Source organism: Peromyscus maniculatus, chromosome 3, assembly GCF_049852395.1.
Source record: "Peromyscus maniculatus bairdii isolate BWxNUB_F1_BW_parent chromosome 3, HU_Pman_BW_mat_3.1, whole genome shotgun sequence".
In the NCBI taxonomy this organism is placed as follows: domain Eukaryota; kingdom Metazoa; phylum Chordata; class Mammalia; order Rodentia; family Cricetidae; genus Peromyscus; species Peromyscus maniculatus.
This window is the reverse complement of record NC_134854.1, coordinates 160,359,838-160,372,932: the sequence shown is the minus strand read 5'-3', so window position 1 is coordinate 160,372,932 and position 13,095 is coordinate 160,359,838. Positions and strand designations below refer to the sequence as shown.

Here is a 13,095-nt window from a genome sequence, read left to right as displayed (position 1 = left end):
ACTTGCACAAGTACATATTATATAGTACTTAGAATACTGCATTATAGTCATTTTCTTGTCCTTATTCAGAGTTATCTAAGGATTCTTTAAGGATAAGAACTGTGCTCTGTTCAAGCCTCATTGACAGGGTCTGACATAAACCACATGCTTCATAGATAGGAGTTAATGGAACGAGTGACAACATCTGTTACATGCTGAGAATAGGACAAAGCATCTGTGCTATCTTGTTGGAAAGGAAGTTTCAAGGTAGTTTGTATTCAGAGATGCTTATGAATGTTCTGGGCTTGTATTCCGAGAATCTCATGTTGAGGTGTTAAGTGGCTTGGACTCAGACAGGTTAGTGAGTCTCCCAGGAAGCAGCCACCGCAGCCACACACCTCAGCCATGTGAGTGAGTCCTCTCTTCAATGCTTATTCTCAGGAGCTTTGTAGTTGGTTACTTTAATCTTACAGGTTATGGGAGCATAACTTGGAAACCGGAAGGTTTGGATTTACTGTAAGCTTCCTGGAGTCCTTGATGAAGACAATCAGCACTTCCAGTTTATTCTGTCACCTGTGAACTGAGAGTTTTAGTTTAGCTCATTCTGTTCTGTTCTTTGGCATAAAGTGTACTAACACTAAAATGGCCCATTTTGGTAAGTCCCTTTCCCGGAATAGCTGATAATTAGCTGGCAAGCACTCATATTTGGGAGTAGTGTAGTAATATCTCTAAGCAATGTTCTTCTTAAACATGCAGATGTCTAACTATGCTGAATGACTTCTGCCTCCTGAATAAGGCCACTATTTTTAGTCACCTCAGTATATAGTTGATGTCATAACATGTAGGTTTTGGACAGGTTACACACCAGCAATTCTTCTTTTCCCTTTCCCTCCCATTCTCTGTTCTGCCTCTCTACTTTTCTCTTATTTTTTTATATGAGTAATTATTTATATACAAACATATACTCATCTTCAGTGACTGAGACTGTGCTTCAGTTTTTATAACTGCATCTTTAGGCTTATAGATTTTTTTTTTGTTTGAGAATTTAATATACATATACAGTGTAATTTTCTCTGTTTAGTTCCATGGCGCATCTTTTAATTGGTTGTTCGTTTTTATGATGCTTAGTTGTTTTCTTTGTTTGCTGCTTGTTTTTTAGTTCATTGTAGACACTAGCTCTTTGTCAGATCTATAGCTAACAAAGAATGTTTTCCCATTTGTAAGCTGTCTCTCCAGTTTAATGATGATGCCCTTTGCTGTATGGGAGCCTTTTGGTTTCATGAAGTCTCATTCATGAGCTGTCTGTCTTTATGTCTGTCTTGTCAGGATCCTGTTTGGAAAGTCCTTTTTTTCTGCCTGTAGGTTGAAATATAGCTTCAACTTTCTTCTCTAAAAGACTCAGCAGATCGGGTCTTACATCAAGGTCAGAAAGCATGCAAAATATTATTTCAATTATCTCCTATTTATTGAGATTTAATTAAGTCCTAATATATCATCATTTTTGGAGAAAGTTCCATGGGCTGCTGAGAAGAATGTGTATTCTTTAGTGTTTGAGTACAATAGGCTGTAGATGTGTTAAGTCCATTTGATTTATGGTATCCAGAGTTTCTCTGTTTAGCTTTTGCTAAGATAACTTGTCTACTGGTGATAGTTGGAATTAAATCCACTCATAACCAGTGTGTTGGGTTTATCTATGGTTTTAAATATAGTAGCATGTCTTCACTGAAGTTGGGTGCACCTATTTGGTGCATGCATTTGCATTGTCCTCTTGGTGGGTTGTTACTTTAATGAATATGAAGTGACCTTCCTTGTACTCTCTGATTAATTTGTTTTGATTTGAATTTATTGTCATATACTAGAATAACTATACCTACACCTACTTATTTCCTAGTTCTGTTTGCTTGGTATAACCCTTTTCCATCTTTTTATTATGAGGTGGTGTCTATTATTGATGATAAGGTGCATTTCTTGGAGACAGGAAAAAGATGAGTCCTATTGCTCATTAATTCTGCTATAATACATCATTTTATTTGAGGAATTGCATACATTAGTATTGGGAGCTATATTATTGAAAGATGTATAATAATTCCTGTCATTTTGTAGTGTTTTCTTGGACTTCTGATTAACTATTCTTGCTCTGCTTACTTATTCCCTATGAACTCTTGGTGTGTTTATCATCCTCTTCATACTGAAATATTCCTTCTTGTGTCCTCTGTAGAGCTCTGGCTTACCGTTCATAAGTCTGTTTAATCTGTTTTAATCATGGAAAGTTTTTATTTCTCCTTTAGTTTAGTGGATAATTCTGCTGGGTATAATAGTCTAAGTTGACAGTTGTGGTCTTTCAGAAATTGGAATATGTCTTTCCTGACCCTATTGATTTTAAAAGGTTCTGTTGAAAAATCAATTTTTATTCTGGAGGAACTGGCTTGACAGGTGACTTGGCCTTTCTCTCTTTCAGTTTTCAATACCTTTTTTATTCTCTGTTTTTAATTTTTTAATTATAATATGTAATAGAGGGATTGTTTTTTGGTCTTGTTTAGTTGGTATTGTGTAAGTCTCTTGTACAAGGGTAGGAATCTTTTTCTCTAGGTTTGGGCCATCTTCTCTGACCTTATTGAAAATATTCTTGGTGCCTTTTTTTTGGTTTTCTTCTTTTATGCCCACAATTCAAAACTTATGTCTTTTCATGGTATCCTGTCCCAAAGCTTCCATATATATTTTACATTTTATTCACCGTTACTGAGTAATGCATTTCCTTTACTTTGTCTTTCAGCCTGATTCTTTGTTTTCCTGCTGACCTATTCTATTAGGGATGTTTTTCTCTTTCTTACTGAGTTATTTATTTCTAGAATTAATTTTTTTCTATTCTATCTGTATTGAATTGAATTTTTGTATCTTTGATTGACTTCAGCATTTCATTCAGCACTTTGCTTTTGTTTTCTTTGAGATGGTTGAACATAGTTATGATTGTTCTTTTGAACTCTGTCTGGAGGCTTTTCCTGGTTCTTTTCATTGGGATTCATTACTATTGGACTAGTCATTTTTGGGTGGGACATGTTGTCTTGGTTTTTTTTTTTATGGTTTTTTGTTTGTTTTTTACTTTTACTTCTGTTCTGGGACTTGTGAATCTGAAGCAGTTTGTTAGTTGTGTCTTTGTTTTTGTATTTGCTTGTCAAGTTTCCTCTTGCAGTGTAGACATGTACAATTTTCAAGAGAAGATTAAGTTGAAAGAGGTTTGATTCACTGTTTTCTTTTATGGAACTTGTATTGAGGGTTGTGGGCTCTATCTCTAGTCTTTTTGCTAGTGTCTGTGTAAAAAGATGTTACCCAAGAGTCAGCACACCTCTAGCTGGCCCTCTCCTCTACTGACTTCTGGCGTGGCTCTCCAAGTCCAGCTGCTGTATCTTGGAGAGGAGATCTTAGGAAGCTTGGGTGTGTAGTCAGGAGGCATGTAGGAGGTGTGTGGCTCGAAGTAGTAGCTATAGCAAGGGCTATGTTGTAGGTTTGTAACTTTTATTTCTCACCTTAAATCAACACATTACAAATACTTCGTATTTATTTATTTATTTATTTATTTATTTATTTATTTTTCAAGACAGGGTTTCTCTGTGTAGTTTTGGTGCCTGTCCTGGATCTCGCCCTGTAAACCAGGTTGGCCTCAAACTTAGAGAGATTCACCTGACTCTGCCTCCTAAGCTCTGGGATTAAAGGCGTGCACCACCACGCCTGGGTCTATGTTTATTCTTAAAATAAAAACAACATTTTTCTTCATTAATTAGCTGAAACAATAAAAAATCTAAATAAAAATATAACTAGTAACTTTTTAAAGTATGTTTTTGGTCCCTGTCCCTAAATTACATATGAGATAGTTGGTCTTATCAAGCTCCAGTTCCTTGTTATGGTAATGTAACAGTGGATAATAAAATTTATGAATTCAAATGATTCAAATGTAAATTCTTTTTTGAAAATGCTATTATGAAAATAATATGGTGCAATGTTTTATATTTGAAAAGTAATCCTCATATTTTTTTAAGTATTTCAGTATATATAACATACATTTAAAGACAGTGCAGATTATCAGAGTAAAGCAGTAATATTGAAATAGTAAAAAATGATTATGTTTTTAAAATGAAAATACATACAAATAAATCACAAACCTTGGACATTGTGAATTCCACCATAAATGCACTTGAGGGAAGTGAGTTATTTGGTCAATATCTAGTAATATTTGATAGTAAAAGGCTTAAAATGTAAGATTACCATGATTCTGCCAGCTTTTTTTTTTTTTTTTTTATAGCTGATATAGAGCCTTTGTTTTGGGAGGATATGCCACCTGGTTAGGGTCAAGTAGTGTTGCTAGAGTTTTTCTGCCTTGCCCAGAGTCAGGATAAATCTTTGTCACCCGCCAGTCCCACAGCCGCTCAGACCCAACCAAGTAAACAGAGACTTATATTGCTTACAAACTGTATGGCCGTGGCAGGCTTCTTGCTAACTGTGCTTATAGCTTAAATTAGTCCATTTCCATAAATCTATACCTTGCCACGTGGCTGGTGGCTTACCGGCATCTTCACATGCTGCTGGTCATGGCGGCGGCTGCAGCAGTCCTTCTGCCTTCCTGTCCTTTTATTTCTCCTCTCTGTTAGTCCCGCCTATCCTTCCTGCCTAGCCACAGCTGATCAGGTTTTATTTATTGATCAATCAGAACAACTTGACATACAGACCATCCCCCAGCACAGCCAAGTGCAGACCATCTCAGACACCTGCACTCAGGCCCATGGTCCTAATCATCCTCTATGCGGACCTGCTGGGTAACGCCACAAAGAACCCAAGAAGGGCTCCCACAGGACATACAGAACATCCCACAGCACTTCCCCTTTTCTTTTTTTTTTTTAAAAGGAAGGTTTTAACTTTTACACATCTTTAAAGCCAGCTTGCTATATTTGGGAATTTGGGCGTAGCTTCTCTTACTACTTCCTGCTGGAGGGGGGCGCAGTATCTTATGGGGATACAAAGAAAATTTTAGGTTCATGGAGTAGTCCGTGAGACTGTATCGTCTGAGCCAGTTGCCTTGAAACGATTCTGGATGTTGGATCATCTGGGCCATGGTGTCATCGGAGACCTTTCAGGGGGTCTTGGCTGGTCAAACCTGATGTATCTTAATCTGGAACAAATCCATAGCCTCTGGCTTTCTGTAGAGACAAAAACAGAGCCTCTTTTCCAAAGCAACATATCCTTACATCTAAATTTTGAAGTCAAGGTACCTTTAAAATATACATTTTGGCATAACTCAACAGCCTTTGCAATCAAATGTTTTTCTTCAGCTACAAATATCAAAGAGAACATAATCCAGATTCTCTGTGTGATAGCCATCTTTATGTGGCTTATTTTTTATATTACTTTTACTTTCTCTTTAAAGACTTTATTTTTTTAAACTTTCTATTTCTTTATATAACTGTCTATGTTCCTTTTCCTCTCTCTTCCAAGCCTATGTACATTTTTACACACATTGTAAAGCATTTAAAGTCTTGTTCCATCTGAATCTGTCTTATTGCGAACTTATTGCTTTAAACTGTAGCCTTCTAAGCCTGAAACGGCTCTGTGGCTGCTGGCTCCGCCCCCTTCAATTTCCCAACTTGGCGGTGGTACGTTTTCCACCAGCTCTGGGAGCCATCAAGTCTCAGAAATAGTGGGTCTATACTTTTATCCAAGCAGCGTGTAGCCCAGAAACCTCTTTTTTTGTTTTGTACTAGCAAAGGCTAAATCCGCCACGCAGCTTAATGTTCCATTTGCAGAGGCCTCATTCCCGCCATACTGCAGGTCAAGCGCACACGCCAGGAACCCGCCAGTAACTCAAACCGGCAGCTGCTGCTCATTTGAGAGAGACAATTAACAAGCTGTTTTTAGTTCCATTTTAGAATCTTTTTTCTCAAGTTTTAGGTGGAAACTCTTGCCAACACGTTGGGCGCCATTTGTTGCTAGAGTTTTTCTGCCTTGCCCACAGTCAGGATAAATCTTTGTCACCCGCCAGTCCCACAGCCGCTCAGACCCAACCAAGTAAACACAGAGACTTATATTGCTTACAAACTGTATGGCCGTGGCAGGCTTCTTGCTAACTGTGCTTATAGTGATGCAGTTTTCTGCTTGGCTAAGTTCTCCTGCTCATCTCTGTTTGCACAGCTCATCAGTGGGATCCAGTTGCCTGTCAGCTTGTTCCCTGGCAAAGATGACACATTAGTGATCGTGGAGGTGTACGGTGTTCCAAATGACCACATAAAACACCAGACTCGTGTTGTTAAGAAAAACGGTGAGCTCTTTCACTACTTAGAAAAAATTTATTTTTTTTCAGAAACAAATTCTTAGAAAAAATTTAATTTAAAAGTAATTTCTTCAGAGAGAATGTTGGTTATACCTCTGGGTTTTGTGGGAATGTCTCTGAGGAAATTCGGTTTGGTTCATCAGACTTGAGCTCCTGCTTTACTAAAGCCTCGTGATTTTTAGAAGCACCAGAAGATGGCCATAGGAAAAAGCATAGACTTTTCCACAGTTGGGGATAGGGGAACTTAAGGGAGAAAGAACAACATGACTCTCAAACATGAAGAAGACACAATTACGAGATGCTAAGAAGAAGCCTAGAAGCTCAAGGTGGGTGGACTATAGAATGCTCAAGAAAGACTAGTGAGCGACAGAGGGAGTGAGTTATATTGGGATTGCTGTTGGACAATTTCAAAAGCCATGCTTGCTCTTAGGGAGTTCTCTACAGGCATAGATAAAATTAAGATGTCTTGAGAGGAATAAGGCACTGAGCTTTAAGGAGGTTGTTTCTGTAGGTAAGGGGGAAAATACAAGAGAGAAATGGGAAATACAAAGTGTCGGGGGATATGAATCCAGTGATTAAAAGATATAGAAGTCAAGTTACAAGGAATACGGTGACATACAGAAAGGAATGGAGGGTGTGTATTCAAGCCACTCCGCAGGATAAAGATCTAGGGTGGTGGACAGGAAGAACTGTAAGACTATTAGGACAATCACCGTAGTTAGTGATATGAATGTCCTGGAAGAAAGATCATATTTGGATAAGGCATGGTTAATTCATCAGTTTAGTCACAGATGGAAAATACACTCACTAATCAAATTTCACATTTTGCATGCTCTCTATAAAAGTTGCAAGTTACTTTTGCATAGGTGTGTATATGAGCGAGATACAGAGATCAGATATAGGGGAAGGGAGGGAGGCAGGTAGGATACAGGATGAAATGGTGTTAGAGGAGGTCCAATGACTTTGCATACAGATTTTCTATGGAGGTTTCCAAATGTTTGTAAAGAATCAAATCTAAATCCACCCCTTCGCCCTACAGAATTATTTCCATTCTTAGGTCATTATTCCAGAATAAGATAATTAATTTACTGTTTCCATAGGCAAAGAACACAGTCAGGACTGCCACTTAGAACAACAATGATGCTGGGTTTTGAAAACTTTATACAGATTGAAACCCCATCAGAGTTAACAGGTGAGAAAACTGCTCAAAGACGTCACCCCTGGTGATTCATATGACAAACTGTAGCGCAGAGATGCAAGCAGGGACTGAATCCTTACGCAACATGACTGAAGAGAAGACCCTCCCTTCACAAGGAAATGGAGACATGAGGAAGTTAGATGTGAGGTTTCTGTGTACCAGGTTGTTACATGAATGTTGTGTACAGCTGGATAAGGAAGGCTAGGTAAAGGTTACCCAGTGACTGCAGGTGGTCTGTAGTGTCAGTGGTCCTAAAAATAACGAAGAGTACTGACATGACTTGGAATGTTTGTCTTTGTACCTGAACAAGTATAATTTTTCTTTCAACCTTTGGACCTATAAGCACAGATTTTATCTGGGTGTAATTATCCTGATTCCATTAACTCAGGGTCTAAGTTTCGGATGATTTGGGTCAAGTCAAAAAACAGCTTGGGTTTCTTGCTGTGGCAAGGGACTAATTGCTTGGGAAGATTTATTTTACTAGAGTCCCAAATTATTCATCAACTTGGGACTTTGAAATCATCATTAGTGAAAAGTAAGGCAGAGCGCTCACCTCACAGCCTTTCTTGTCCAGCTGTGTGTGGAGTTCTTCATGTAACAATCCGGTACAGAAAAACCTCACCTCTAACTTCCTCATGTCTCCATTTCCTTGTGAAGGTTTCGTAAGGATTCAGTCCCTGCTTGCATCTCTGTGCTACAGTTTGTCCTATGAATCACTAAGGGGTGGGGTGACATCTTTGAAGTTTTCTCACTAGTTAACCCTGATGGGGCTTCGATCTATATAAAGTCTTCAAAACCCAGTATCATTGTTGGTAGGCGATTTTTCTACCCACTGACTACATTAAACACTTAAGTGCTCCAAAATACATATTATTACTGTTGTTATTTACTGGCCAAGTATCAGGAAGAAAAATTGTGGAGATCTGTTACTATTTGCCTTTTCCTTAGAGAAAGTATCTGTGATATTCTTGTATCCCCTTCTTTATATTCCAGCTTTTAGTCCGAGGTGGAATGAAACATTTACATTTGTTATTCAAGTGCCAGAACTAGCACTGATACGTTTTGTTGTTGAAAATCAAGGCTTTATAACAGGAAATGAATTTCTTGGGCAGTACACTTTACCAGTTCTTTGCATGAACAAAGGTAATGTTATCAAATGTAAGATGATGTTATTATCATTTACGTCTACCTCTATCAAAGCCACACTTTGGTCATATCAAGTTTCTCTGTCTCTTTACCTACATCAATGGGATATAAAGGGAGTTTGAAGTGGATCCATGTACTTTCTTATGTGGAACTGCAGAGATATGTTCTTTGTGTGGACAGTGATGTAGGGATGTTGCGTGCTAGGATGCTAGGGAAACTTGGTGTGTGCTTCTTTGCCAGTACCGTAAATCTTCTCTTTCAGTAAAAGGTAGTCATGGCGACAAGAAGATGTGAAGGAGAGGGATAAGACAGAAGGAAACCCTGACTCATTCTTCTGCCTGAGCACAGTCCTAAGAGCCTGGGAGCCAGACCTTTTTGGATCATTTTCTGGGCTGCCAGCATGGTGCAGAGTCACCTTCCCAGAATGGTTTACTTAGTGCTACAAATGGCTTCCTCTCAGGATGCTCACTTTTCTATCACCAGCTGAAGCATGCCAGGAAGCAGGCAGGCTCTTTTGGAAGCAGAGGGTGATGGGTAATTTTGGATCATGATGCCCTTGTGAGAGGAGACACATGAGGTGTGGACTCATCATGGGGACACACAGAATTATGGAAGTTAGAACAGAAGCTAGAAATGTTTCATTTTTATGAAAAAGTATCATACTAGGTTGAAAAAACTATGACTGCAGCCACAGTATTAACTATGTGAAGACACTTAGCAGATGACACCTTCTTCTTCAACAGAGGCCATCACTCTTAATTTGTTATTTCTAATTTGATATAATTCCTCTTCCATAGGTTATCGTCGTGTTCCTCTGTTTTCCAAAGCAGGTGCAAACCTTGAACCTTCTTCACTGTTCATTTACGTTTGGTACATCAGAGAGTGACTAAATGTACCTGACATGTTAGCTACACATCACAATAAACAGTTCAAAGGAATGTTGGTACCTTTTCTTTTATTAATCATAAAAAAAACTCATTAAGTCAGAAATACCCAATGCATTCCTCTTTAAGTGGGCAAAACAGAAAGGGGGAAATTAAAGGCATCAGAGGGTGCACACGTGCCATTCTCCAGCTGCTGATTTCTCCTGTGTGTCTGCTTCCAGGGTTGCATTTTCAATTGCTTGTGTCACTTTTAATGAGTAGAATTTACAGCTTTTAAAAGTATGCCTGTTCATATAAGACATGTTGGCCAATATTTAGCAGCACAGAAGATGTGAAATTGAAGAACATTTTAACTTCCTGACACCCACCACCACCTATTGCAGTGGGAAGGAATTAGATTGCCAGGCCCTTTGTGCCCTCTTCTATCCTAGAGAGTAATTAGCCCCTGAATTCTCAATCTAGTTCTTAGATGCCGTGTGCTTGATTTGGTACCCTGTAATTATACAGACATTTTTATAAGTGTGTATGAAATTGATTTGCATTCCCACTATAGTCAGGCTCCGTATCTATAAAAGAAATCTATTATGCATACTTACATGCTTGGGTCTTGAATTAATTTACAGTATTTTTGAATCTGTCCTTAATGTACTTTTAGATTGTCTCTTGGTCAGTCCTCAATTTTTCACCAACAGTGAGATTTTACTTGGCTAAAAGTGGTGGACAATACGGTTCCTTATTAACTATTCTTAAAAAAAAAAAATCAAAAAACCCAAAATGAACAGACAAAAACAAACAACAAAACCATTAATGATGGGTCCACCATGCAGACACATTGAGTACATCTGGCAATTTTGCACCCCAGTAGAAATTTATTGATACCAAATCCAACTTCACATGTAACTAAAAAACCAATATACAATCGTTTATTTAAGATGTATTCCAATCTCATTATCCTTTGATGGCTCATCTAGCAATCTTTTAGCAGATGTCACCTTCAACACCAAATAGTAAAAATGTAAATACCTTGTGAATTGATATTCCCAAGCTTAAGGAGCAAGTGCTGTCCTATGGCATTCAAGGCATGGCCTTACACTCTTTTAAGGGCTGTATGGGTTATTGTGGAAAGTCTGCCCTCCACAGTGCTTAGGTTTCTCAGGAGTAATGCTCAGCTTCCATTCAGCAGACAGTGGGTGGATCTTGCTGAGTTCCCTATTGTAAACCCGCAGCAGGGGTGGGGGCATTCAGCCACTGACTCAAGGCTCTAACCTCTAATCTCTAAGGTCTTTAGAAGATCTGGAATTCCACTGGCTTTTAAAGGCTTTCTTCAAGTAAGTTTTCCAAACAATGTGTTAATTCTGCACTGTAATAGACTATGTCTTGTTTGCACCATTAGGCTTTGAACTAGACGAGAAAACGATTACGCCTTCTCTTCTTACCTTTCCCAAAGGTACCAATTAAACTCACTCACTGGCTTTGAAACCTATTTTTTTTATTCGTGTGTGTTTGTGAAGCAGCACTTGCATGTGCTTGTGTGCATGCACATGTGTGTATGTGCACGTGGAGGCCATAGGTGTCCTGGGTCGTTCTCAAGGAACTGTCAGTCTAGTTTCTTGAAAGAGGGTCTCTTACTTGAACTCATAGATCACTAGGCTGGCTATCCAGCAGTCCTCAGAGATTGACTGTTTCTCTCTCTCTCTCTCTCTCTCTCTCTCTCTCTCTCTCTCTCTCTCTCTCTCTCTCTCTCTCTCCCTCTCTCTTTGTGTGGGTATTGGGGGATGAACTCAGCTCCTCCTGCTTGCAAAGCAATCACTTTACTGACTAAACTATCACCCCGCCCCTGCCTACTAATTTTTTAAATATTCTACTCTGTCTATGATTTTTGAAGAAATATTGTTTTACTTCCCATCCAAGCATTTTGTGCTGTCTCTAAACATTTTTGATTACATTTCAAAAATGTGTGTTGTTTAAGATTTACTATTTGAACTGATGTTATTGATTATATTTTTCCCAAGAATTTTTATTTGACATTACCCACAGAGGCTCCACAGCCGTGGGATGTTCTCACATCTTAGGAAGACTGGGAATAGTGTGGGAAGTCAGCTTCAACTCTTGCTTCTTAAGCATAATTCATTTGTAAGAAATAATAGTGTCATGAGGGGAAGAAAAGGCTAAATGAACTCCTGGGACCGTGATGAAGAAGGCCTTTGCATTTCAGACTTAGTAAAAATGTCAGTTCCTCAGGGAAGCTGTGCATGCTCGCTCAGGCTAGGTTATATTTCCTGGTTTTGCTCGCTTATGCTTACAACTGGTAAAACTGACAGCTAGGTACAGGCTTTGCACCTGGAGTTGGGCACTGGGGTGGCTAGAAGCTAGTGTGGAATTTTCACTGGGGTTGGGGTTTCCTTGCAGAACATAAACAGCTCCAGATCCACCCATTCTACTGTGATGGAGCAAGTGTGTGATCAATGCTCAGTGTGTGTCAGAGACACGGCATTGTTGGAACACTGAAGTGTCCAGTACTCCCCTCTTCCGGCTAATGTGAAAGGGTTGACTCATCACCAGTTACAGCTTTAGCTTCCATTTATATCTGTGTATAGATAAGATGGTTTTTCCAATCATGGACTCACTTCTCATTCTTTTTTTGCTAATCTCTCTCTCTCTCTCTCTCTCTCTCTCTCTCTCTGTATGCATATTTGCACATGTGTGTGGAAGCCAGAGGTTGATGTCAGGTGTTGTCTTCTATCTCTCTTTCTCATCTTATTTTTTGAGACAGAATCACTCACTGAACCTAGACTGGCTGGCCAGAGAGCCATCCTCCCATCTCTTCCTCTCTGGTGCTGGGATTAGGTGCATGCTGCCACACTTGGACATTTTATGTGGGTGAGTACTCTTTCTTGTTCAGCAGGCCTTTACTGACAGGACCACCTCTCCAGTGCTTTCAGTACCTAATCCCGACACGTCCAATGCAGAGGAGACTTTTACTTCTTCCACTTAACTCATTTAACCCAAGCCCATATCCAGTAGAGACCCTTCATAACTGCTTTCAATGCTGTGGCCTTTGAACACAGTTCCTTATGTTGTGGTGACCCCCACCATAAAATTATTTTGTCTCTACTTCATCACTATAATTTTGCTATTGTTATGAATTGTAAGGTAAACATCTGATATGTGACCCCTGTGAAAAGGTCGTTTGACACCAAAGGGGTTGCCACTCACAGGTTGAGAGCCGCTGCTCTACAGAGACATCCAGTGATGCCCCGTGTGCACCCCCCTCATTGCAAAGAGCAATGAATCCAACTATATTTGGCTCTGGGGGTCTGTGGCTGGAGAAAATGGCACAAGCTTAGACATCTCCCATTATCTTATGTGGATCACTGTGACATGGAAGTTAAATGCTGTCAACTCTGAGCTTTTTTAAAAAAAATTTATTTTTTTAATTGAAAATAGATTCTCTCATATACTATACTCTGACCACAGTTTGTTTCTGCTGGTTCAGAGCCTTCAGTTACAAAAAGTCAAAACAAAATCTCTCAGCCTCCATGCGCCTGACTTCAGAGTGGGAAATGGTGAGC

General features: G+C 39.2%; 1 protein-coding gene across 3 annotated transcripts in view; it reads left to right on the top strand.

Annotated features, from left to right (window-relative positions):
* Plcz1 (phospholipase C zeta 1) overlaps positions 1-9,577 on the top strand; it is a 46,955-nt gene extending 37,378 nt beyond the window's left edge. For all 3 annotated transcript variants that reach the window (XM_076568130.1, XM_076568131.1, XM_042274214.2), the window contains 3 exons: positions 6,157-6,283; positions 8,487-8,636; positions 9,437-9,577. In XM_076568130.1, the coding sequence (XP_076424245.1) occupies positions 6,157-6,283; positions 8,487-8,636; positions 9,437-9,525 (366 nt within the window). In that variant the 3' untranslated portion in view covers positions 9,526-9,577. The remainder of the gene's footprint in view (positions 1-6,156; positions 6,284-8,486; positions 8,637-9,436) is intronic.
* Positions 9,578-13,095: the final 3,518 nt, after the last annotated feature.